The sequence below is a fragment of the Zea mays genome, chromosome 1 (genome assembly GCF_902167145.1).
Source record: "Zea mays cultivar B73 chromosome 1, Zm-B73-REFERENCE-NAM-5.0, whole genome shotgun sequence".
Classification (NCBI taxonomy): Eukaryota; Viridiplantae; Streptophyta; class Magnoliopsida; order Poales; family Poaceae; genus Zea; species Zea mays.
This window is the reverse complement of record NC_050096.1, coordinates 94,905,648-94,916,441: the sequence shown is the minus strand read 5'-3', so window position 1 is coordinate 94,916,441 and position 10,794 is coordinate 94,905,648. Positions and strand designations below refer to the sequence as shown.

At 45.5% G+C, this 10,794-nt stretch overlaps 1 protein-coding gene across 1 annotated transcript; it reads left to right on the top strand.

Annotated features, from left to right (window-relative positions):
• Positions 1–6,435: 6,435 nt before the first annotated feature.
• On the top strand, positions 6,436–7,506 carry LOC109943658 (ethylene-responsive transcription factor 5). Its single transcript, XM_020547159.2, has one exon. It carries the CDS (start codon positions 6,529–6,531, stop codon positions 7,252–7,254), a length of 726 nt encoding a protein of 241 aa, XP_020402748.1. The 5' UTR covers positions 6,436–6,528; the 3' UTR covers positions 7,255–7,506.
• Positions 7,507–10,794: the final 3,288 nt, after the last annotated feature.

Below are 10,794 nucleotides of genomic sequence, written 5' to 3'. Positions count from 1 at the left end.
GCTGTCCGCCAGTTCATCTTTCGATAACACCGAAAGCCCATCTTCTAGCGTCGGGAAACCGAAGCTTTTGCCCATCTCCCGGCAGACAGAAATTTCCTTGTTGCCTGGGAGACAATACAAGAAATCTTCTTCTCCGCTTCCGTTGAAAATCAATGCCCCCTTTGGATATTTCAATTTTTGGGCATAGAATTGAGCTTCTCGCTTTTATTTTTCAGATAGCCTTTTTCCCGAAGCATGTCGTACAATATAATCGAGAATTTCAGAAGATGCTTCGGGAGTAGGAGTGGAAGTTTGTTGAGACAGAATCTGTTTTGTAGCTTCTCTTTCCGTTTCTTCGGTTTCCAGGGATTTCTCCTTGGTGGGCTCTGAAGGCCCAGCTTCGGTCTTGACATGACTCTTTGCAGCTTCGGCTTCAGTTTGTTTTGTTTCAATTCGCATTTTTAAAGCTTCGGCTGTTTTTCCTGGAGTAGAGCTTGAAGTCTTTATTTTCTCCAGTACATCTAGTACATTGACCATCCTTTTCCTCTTGGGGGTCGTTTTAAGATCTTTTTGTGCCTTCGGCACTGTCACCTCTGCCAAAGGGCTTATAACTTCTAATATTTTTGTTCTTTCGACTTCTGCCTCTTCAATATCAATGGCCTTTGGCTCATCTGATTTGGCTGATGGTGCCTTCGGCATTGCAACCGGATCCTCAGCTTTCTGCGTAACCACAGGTTCTTTGGCTTCAGTAGTCGAAGAGGTTTCACCGCCAAATTCAGGCACTATGGCCGGTTCAATGAAGCACGGTCGGTGAGTAAGGACTTTCACCTTTTTCCTCTTAGGCGCGGGCTCGCTTAGAGCAGCTGAAGCATCATCTTTCCTGGAAGTTGCACTTTTCTCTTTTGCCCCTTCGGCGGTAGCGGTAGTGAGGATACATAAATCTGATGGCATCAAAAACTCTATTTAGCCTTTTTATTCTTCCGGCTTCCGAAAGCCGCAGATAACGCATTATCTTCTGCTTTGGAGTACGGCCCAAGCAGTTCATCACTTGTAGCTTCGATACATTTCAGCCAGTCATCGTTTGGCTCATCAAATTTGTCCCCATACTTGAAGCTGTATTTCAGTCGAACCAGTTCACCTTCGCCAGTTGTAGTAACAGTCTCCTTCGGCATTTCCCACTTCTCTAAAAGTGTCCATATTCTGAAGGATATGTGCTCCTGGATTAGGTCCCTTGTCCTGATGAAAGAGCAAACTGTGCCGAAGGCCCTTCGGCATCCTTCGGCTGCTTCATCAATCTCTATCTTCAGTTTCCGAAGGCCGAAGCGCTGCTAGATAGGACACATGATGATGTCTTTAATGTCTTCCCGTGCCTTCAAGTCATTTTTCACATAAAACTATTCTCTCATCCAGTCTCCGGGCCATCTCTTCCGAAAGGTCGGCATGGGGCAGCTTGAGCCAGAACGAGCGACGAAGCCATAGCAACCAAAATTGTTATGATATTGCTCCTTACCCCAGTGCTTCGTCTCATATAAAAGCTCGTACATACTGCAGAAACTTTTTGTATTTGGCTCCAAGCCTTGACTCCTCATGGCCCACACGAAGATTCCCATCCTTATAATTGCGTCGGGGGTAATTTGGTGAAGGAAAATTTGATATATCTTTAAGACTTCAACCACAAATCTGCTTAGGGGGAGCCGAAGCCCAGCTTTGAAAAAGCTTCAGAAGATCACAACTTCATTCTCTTCGGGAGTAGGAGCAGTCTTGTCTCCATTGTCAGCCCTTACAACAGACATATCCCGAAAATATCTTCCCCTCATATTATCGAGATGACTCTGTTTAATACTCGATTTTCCGAAGACTGCGTGACTTGGCCGCCACGGTCGATCTTCGGAGTCTTCACCCCCACTTTCCACATCATAACTGTCACTATCACCGGTGTCTTCAGATAAACCTTCTAAAATTTCCCTAGTGATCTTCTCTGTATTGGTCTTTGCTATTGATTCAAGGAAGCCAAGATTCTTCTCCTCAGAAAGGCTCAGCTTCGTTTCAGCAACAGCTTTTTTATCTTGAGACATCTTCGGAAATGCTGAAAAAGTGCTCTCAAGGCCGAAGCTTAGAAAATTTAAAAACCAAGCAAGTGTTGGTGCGCAATAGCTAAAAATTGAGCAAGCAAGAGCAGATGGCAAAAAAGCGTGCCAAATGAGCTCGTGGTGTGCTCTTATTTATACGCCTGGTATGTTGAAAACAGGAGGGCCCCGCTTGTCATTGACTGTTGCTATTCTAGCAAAGGGAAGGTGTTTTTTCGGACCTTCGGCTTAGGGCCTTCGTCCGTATCGCAATCTGAATTTATCATTCTAACAAATTAATATTGCGAGGGGCTACTGTTGGGGGCCTTCGACTTCCGAAGGTCCTCAAAAACATGATTTAACAATGTTTCTGGAGTATAATACATGAGCAGGTACCTTCGGACATGGATCCTTCGGACTTGGGTCGAAACCACAGTGCGAAGAAGCACAAGGGATATGAAGGATGGAGTAGAGCCGAAGTTAAGCGCAGGGGAGCTTCGGCATGATAGCAGAAAAGGAAATCGACTTAAAGATGAAAAGACTATTTAGACCTCGATGGATTACTATAGAGTTATTAGCAAATGTAAAGGGCATGGGTGTAATTTTACATGGGCTGCGTCCCGTGCCTATAAATAGATGAACAATGCCCACGTACTGTTCACGTTGACTTGGCATTTGCTTTTGCGTCACGCTTGTACTTTTACCTTCTTTCAAGCCGAAGGTACATTTGTAATTTGTTATCATTTCTATTTTTCCATAATAGTAAAATATAAATTAATTGATAATAATATTTAAGTGTTTATGTTATTTCTTATACTTTATATGAGTCCTTCTTCATTATTTGTTGTGCTGATGAAGGTATGTCCTTCATAACTTTCGTCCGAAATTCATTATATCCCAAGGGAAATAATGCTTCGAAGGACGAAGGACTTTAACGTTTAACAATTTTTGTGTTGCCTTGTTCTTAATTCATAGCATTTAAGGACAAGTCCCCAACAGCTCTCAATCCATGTGGATTGAGTGGGATTGGATGAGTTTAAATCCCAAGTAAGTCAAAGTTCTTTTATTTTTTTTTCAATCCCATCCAATCCATGTATTATAGGAATAACCGAACAAGGCCTTAGCGGGCAGACAAGGAATTGAAGGATGTGTATGCAGATGACATTATGCATGTGTATAGATGAAGCTTCATCCAGCTGTTAATTATTGAAAAATACTTAGTAATTTTCAATAATGATCGCTCAGTCGTTACCGATTTACCGGTTGGTTGAAGCTTCACCTAGGGTGATGAACATCGTACGCTTGTATATATAACAAGCAAAAAATCTCACTCGCATTAGTGAGAGTAATCCACAGACCCATTAGGTATCACTTATTTACCCCTTCTAGGTTACTTTCACCTACTTCTCGTTTGTTGAGCACCATTGCCATACTACTTCTAAGTGTGTTAGGTTCACGTGTCAGAACCCAACATTAGACGCCCACCGTATTTGCTATAAAGACCAATCCCAAGATAACTCCAAGATCGAACTTCACCCAATTGAGCTGACGGAGATACTCTCCACTGACAACACCAGGAAACTCAAAGTCACCTTCGCCAACCAAGATCTAACAACTCAATGCAAAGGGTGCCCACCTCGCCGCCATCGAACCAGTAACAGGAAGACCCCTTCCCTTGACACAAAGAACTAGCCAACACTTCTGAGGGAAGTCTTCGCACCTACAATTTAGAGACTCTCGACCGTGCCCCATTCATTCCTCAAAGTCACTCCTATCAATCCATAATTTGATCAGACTTGTCCAAGAACCACCCCACGGACTCACATCGAGTCGAGGACACCTCCAAGCATCCAGATTTTGAGACCTACAAAGAAATCGAAACTGTCAGGGGTGAACACTGAGCACCGGTAGTTTTAATTGCTGGTACTAAAACCTATATTTTAGTATTGGTTCATGTCGGAGAGTAAATCTTCGGCCGGGTGGCGGAGTGCACCCGCCCTAAATCCTGAGATGAGGAGGGGCTTAGGTGTTTTGCTTGATCGTTGGGATGAACGGGAGGAACTCAAGAACACACAAGGATTTAGAGTGGTTCGGGCCGCCTGAGCGTAATAACCTACTCCACTGTGAGATGTATTGCTTGTGGGCTTATATGAGTATGCAAGTCTAAGGTGTGATCTAAGGTTGCGTGTGTGTAACGTCGCATGCCTCCCCTTTTATAGCTGAAGGGGGGCATGCACAAAGGCACTGGGCCCCGATATATGGGCCCAGGGACATAAAGAATATAGTGCTTGGAGCCTACTAATGTCTGTTGCCGAGACAATCTTCTTGTGCCCTGACGCCCGAGATCTGCGTATCCTCGGCGTACAGGGGAAGCTTCTTGTAGAAGGGATGATGAGTACAGTGTGCTACCTGGCACGGTCGTACTGTTCGCCAGCAGACCCAGCAGGCGCGCCGCCTGTTGGATGACCTTGACACCGCCTGCCAGCGGATGGGACGGGACACATTAAATGCTGAGAGGGCACGTCGCCCGTCAGCGCAGTGGCAGGCGGCGCGTCCTCTCCTCAATAAATGCAGGGGCTGCACGACTTCACGTCAGGTTCGGCCCGGTAGCTTATGTCATGGGCCACAAGTAGCGGGTCTCCGCCTGAGCGAGAAGTGGAGGGCAAGGCCTGGACACGTGTCAGCACCGGACCCCTGCTCATACCAGGCTCCTCCTCGTTCCGGGACCCTGTTGAGGTTCGGACCTACCGGGGGCTCCGGACTTATATGTATAGGGGTCCGGTGTCCTTCTGTGGGGGTCCGGACTTACTGGAATATGTTGTCTTTCCTTGCCACGTGGCGCCCTTTGGCCTGCCCATGCGGTGGGGTCAGGCGCCGTCCCCCGCGTGGCTAGGAGACGTCGTATGGGTGCGGCATCTTCATGCTGTAGAAGAGGGTACCCCTGATTTAGGGTACTGACAGTTCATTATAAGAACCGACATTAAAGTAATTTGGGTGGGAATCTAAAACTTCTAGCGAGAATGGAAAATAGTATGAGTATCAGTTAGAACGGTACATAAAGACTATTTTTCATTCTGTACTAGAACTGACACTTAAGGCGTCACTGTTTTTGTACCAACTTGTACATCTTGAATATATCTGTGACATTTGTACCGGTTAGTGTCTTCAACCGTTACTAAAGATTTGATATTAATATTGGTCAGAGACACCAACCGATAGTAATGTCCTGTGCACGGACGCTATATTTAAAACCAGTACTGATGTTTATATTAATACCAGTTTTAAAACAACTAGAACAAATGTTAAAGATAGAAGCTCCGTCCTCCATTAGTGACGACTATTGAGAGTGATCAATCATCAACATAATCTGCATTTAGTGAGTTACTTTAAGTGGTAATGTTCTTTTGAATTCTGTTATATCCACTAATTACATGTAATATATATTTATATGATATACCAGTAAGGTCTTGCATATAAAGATCTTCACAAGCTCCGTTATACCTGTGAATTATTCGTGTCTCCGCCATGCCATTGAATGCAAATGGACAATAACTTAGGTACTTAAAGTCTCAAACAGTATTGGACTCAATACTTCATTTATTTTAAAATAATTATTATTCACGTTTTGTACAAGTCAAAATTTTAAATTATAATTAAATATATTTAAAATAGCAATATTTACAATATACAATTAATATCATTAGATAGAACATTTAATTTTTTTATACTTAATCTATTTACGAATATAAATATTGTTAATATTTTAAAATTTTAATAAGCATTAAAATGGTCGGTAATTTGGAGAAAATGGTCGGTATAAATATTAAAATATTTTATTAAATAACAATAGTTCTCACTGTCCTGTATCAAACACGTCGAATTTGGCACTAGTTGCCACGTGCCGAGCAACAAGGTCTTGCGTCGCTTGCTCGTTCTCTGATTCAAGCGGCAAGTTGGCTCGGGACTACTTGGCTCCGGACGTGTCGCTTTACGTGTCACTCATGCACGTCTACATCACCTTTTTTGGTAATACAGATTCTGTGGAGAGCCGTTTAATTTTATTTTTTCCATCCCAAGTTGTACTGCATTGATTGTACATGCATGTCGAGAGAGCGACAGTTGAAGATAAAATAAATGAATGCATAAATTATTTTCTAACCCAAAATGAGCGGTCTCGATTTGCCTCGGGAGTCGGACGGCGACCGCCCAGGTCTACCGGTACGCGACCACCAGGCACCAGCCACAAGCCGCGACTAGTCCAGCCTTTGCAGCTTCGTGCGTCGCACCAAGAAGCCTCGTGGAACCACCTTGATGTCATCTTATCCCCACGGGCCACCCCCCCCCCCCCCCCCCCCCCCTCCGTAATCCGTATACATATATAAGCCATGCGTGCGGCCTCACCGGCACACGGCACCGCAGCTCTCAAGCGAGATCGAGGCAGTGCGCACGCCGTGCAGGCCTCTCCTCCACTCAACCGCGCGTCATGGCCATGTTGCGCGAGCATCTCGACCTCATCCGCGCTCACCTCCTCGACGACAACCACGACGCCGTTAGCTCCGATGACTCGGCGCCATCGCCATCCCCATCGCCGCCGGGGCGTAGGCCGCTGCCAGCGCTTTCCGTCTCGCTGCCCCCGAGGCCGGCAGTCGTCCTGCAGCAGCAGCACCTGAGGGCGGCGGCGGCGCCGTTGCAGATTCCTCAGCAGGAGCAGCACTGCTGCCCGGAACCCGAGGAGGACGATTTCCGGCGGTACCGCGGCGTGCGGCAGCGGCCGTGGGGCAAGTACGCGGCCGAGATTCGGGACCCGGCGCGGAAGGGCGCGCGGGTGTGGCTGGGCACCTACGACACCGCCGTGGAGGCCGCTCGTGCCTACGACCGCGCCGCGTTCCGCCTGCGCGGGTCCAAGGCCATCCTCAACTTCCCCAACGAGGTCGCGTTAAGCACCGCTGCATGGTGGGCGACGCCTGCTCCTCCTCCTCAGCCCAGCGCGACCGTGGCCGGTAACAAGAGGGCGAGGTCGCCGCAGGAGCAGGACGCTAGGTGCATGGTTAGGGAGGTGAAGAAGGAGCGGATTCAGGAGCCCGCAAGCGGAGGGGCGGACTACTTCTGGGAGGATGAGTCGCTGAAGGGGGCGATCTGCAGCCTGCCGCCGCTCTCACCGTTGTCGCCGCACCCGCACCTGGCCGTGCCGCAGCTCTACGTCAGCTGACTGCCTGACTTGATGTCGTAGCAAGACAGGGACGGTGGTCTTACTCTTACCTGATGATAGTCTTCTGAGTTCTTTGATATGCTAGAGGAGTATAGCTCCAAATATTCTTTCGTTCTTTATTTATTCGTTCAGTCGCAAGCAAGCAAACGTGTCCTGGCGTAGCATGACTGCATGAGAATACTATAATGGACAATTTTTAAATATAATATATAATAAATAAAAGATAATTTATATAGTAACATGATTGAAATAGATCCAGTGTAAACATTACACTCGGCTATTCGAATCCTCCGTTTCATTTTGTAATCCATTTGACTTCTTTGATCTAATTTTGTTGTTATATTCAATTTTTTATACTTTTTTCGAAGTTACGGATCCGTTTTGCCGACTTCCCTTGCCTACATTGTTTCATTGGCCAGAGGCTGTTCACCTTGGAGACCTGTTGCGGTATTTATTGAGGAGAGTAGGAGTAGTGTTTCGTAAAAGTTGGAATTATGGAGGCAAAAGCTGGAAGCAAAAGGTTTTAGGTTTAGTAGGTCTAAAACAGAGTATATGAAGTGTGATTTCAGTGTCATGGGGTATGAGGATGGCGATGTTAGTCTTGATGGGCAAGTGGTACCCAAGAAAGACACTTTTCGTTACTTAGGATCAATGCTTCAGAAGGAGGAAGACATCGATGAGGATGTCAGTCATAGAATTAAAGCTGGATGGTTGAAGTGACGGCAAGCTGCGGGTGTCTTATGCGACCCCCGGGTGCCACATAAACTAAAAGGCAAATTCTACAGGACAGCAATCCGGCCAGCTATGTTGTATGGAGCAGAATGTTGGCCCACTAAAAGATGACATGTCCAACAACTAAGTGTGGCAGAGATGCGTATGTTGCGCTGGATATGTGGCCACACAAGGAGAGATCAAGTCCGGAATGATGATATACGAGAGAGAGTAGGAGTGGCGCCAATTGAGGAGAAGCTTATGCAACATCGTTTGAGATGGTTTGGACATATCCAACGAAGACCTGAAGAGGCACCAGTGCATATCGGAAGAATTAGGCGTCCCGAGAATGTGAAGAGAGGTAGAGGTCGACCAACTTTGACGTGGACAGAGGCTGTAAAGAGGGACCTGAAGGAGTGGAATATTGATAAAGAGCTCGTCGTGGATAGGAAGGGGTGGAAGTGTGCAATTCACGTGCGAGAACCCTGATTTGTAGTTTCGCTTTTCCTCCTTAATCGTTTGACCTTTTCTTGTGCCCCTTTAGATCTTGCTGTTTCTTGTGGGTTTTATCTTTTTTTATGTGTTTTCCCGTTTCGTCGTTTTTTGGTTCTCCTTTGCCTTTGTCTCCCTTTTCTTTTCTTTGGGGGTTGAGCTCTGAGGTTTTCATATGGGGTTTCATCTCTAGCCTACCCCAACGTGCTTAGGACAAAAATGCTTTGTTGTTGTTGTTATTCAATTTTTTATACATAAAGTATAAACGACATCTCTGTAAAAATCAATAATAATAATGAAATTTTTTTAATAAAACAAAACAGTGTAAAAAAGAAAGCAATTAAGTGTCTACGACTCAGGTATATCAAAATTGATGCAGGTGAAAAGGATTGTATTTTGTTTAGAAAGGAGTATGCTAAAGTCATGCTAGAAATCAAAAAGGAGAAGTTTAAATGGAAAACGTGTACACAAGGTTCCATGTAAGTTCTTCGCTATTTCCAATAAAAAGAAGGCTTCAGAGGTTATTTCTATTATCTAAGTGACAGGATGTGGCATGATGATGAGTGTGACACAATGTGGCATGATGATGAGCATATACAAGATGGATTACTAAAGCATCCTGCAGATTCACCTCTTTGGAAGGATTTTGACCAAAAGCACCAAGTGTTTGCTTCTGAAAATCGCAAATTAGACTTGCTTTAGCCACAGATGGTTTTAATCTATTTAGGTCCATGAATGTTAGCTATAACATTTGGCATGTTATTGTCATCCCATATAACTTTGCACCATGGTTGCGTATGAAGCAAACAAATTTCATTATCTCAATGTTGATTCTAGGTCGTAGATCTCCCGGTAGTGATATAGATATTTATCTTGAGCCACTAATTGATGATATGTTGGATATGTTTGTTGCAGGGGTAAGGACTTATGATTCTGCAAAGCATGAGTATTTTCAATTGCGTGCTGCAATAATATGGACCATATCTGATTATCCTGGCCTAGGGTACATTGCAGCATGTACTACATCAGGTGAAGTAGCATGTATTTAATGCCACTCATATATATGTCCTCTACTATTGAAACAAGGTACAAAAAAATGTTATATGAGACATCATAGATTCTTGGACCCAAACCATCCATATAGATTTGATCCAGATTCATTTGATGGTAAAGTTGAGGATAGGCCGGTGCCTAGACCACTTTCTGGTGAGGAAGTTTTATTGCAAATAGAGAATATGCACGCACTGCATGGGCAAGTTTGCCAACATAAAAAGAAAGCAAAAATAAGGAAGGGGAGCCTACTATCATTTGGAAAAGGAGGTCTATTTTTTAGGCTTCCATATTGGAAGGATTTAATGTTACGACATAATTTAGATGTCATGCATATTGAGAATAATGTGTGTGATAACATTGTGTTTTTACCGACTGACACGTGGTCAAGTGGGCCCAAGCAATGGGTGGAAGGAATGTGAAAGGGAATTAGGCTTACACCTAGTTCCTAAATAATTTTGGTGGTTGAATTTCCCAACACAAATAATTGGACTAACTAGTTTTCTCTAGTGTATAAGTTATACAGGTGCCAAAGGTTCACAACAAGCCAATTAAAAAGACCAACGTTGGGTTCAAAATGGAGAGCTAAAAGCATACCGAAGTGTGCCCTGGTCTGGCGCACCGGACATGTCCGGTGCACCACCGGACATTCAACAGTACATGTCCGGTGCACCAGGGGACTCCGCGCTGAACTCCTCAGCCTCGGGAATTTTCAGAGCCGGCGCGATATAATTCACCGGACTGTCCGGTGTACACCGGACAGTGTCCGGTGCTCCAAAGGGACGCGGCTCTGGAACTTGGCAGCCTCGGGAAAATCAGAACGGCTGCTCCGCTATAATTCACCGGATTGTCCGGTGTACACCGGACTGTCCGGTGAACCCGCAGAGCAATGGCTACTTCGCGCCAACGGTCACCTGCAGGCGCATTTAATGCGCGCCAGAAGCGCGCAGAAGTCAGGCACGCCCATACTGGCGCACCGGACATTGAACAGTACATGTCCGGTGTGCACCGGACATCCAGGCGGGCCCAGAAGTCAGAACTCCAACGGTCGAATCGCAACGGCTTTGGTGACGTGGCTAGCGCACCGGACATGTCCGGTGTGCACCGGACTGTCCGGTGCACCATACGACAGACAGCCTCCACCAACGGTCATGTTTGGTGGTTCAGGCTATAAATACCCCAACCACCCCACCATTCATTGCATCCAAGTTTTCCAGCTTCCAACCACTATACAAGAGCTAACATTCATTGCAAAGCACACCAAAAGAGATCATATCCTCTCCAAAC

Excerpts from the sequence above, each read along its gene's own strand:
- LOC109943658 (XM_020547159.2), top strand. The coding sequence starts at position 6,529 with ATGGCCATGTTGCGCGAGCATCTCGACCTCATCCGCGCTCACCTCCTC.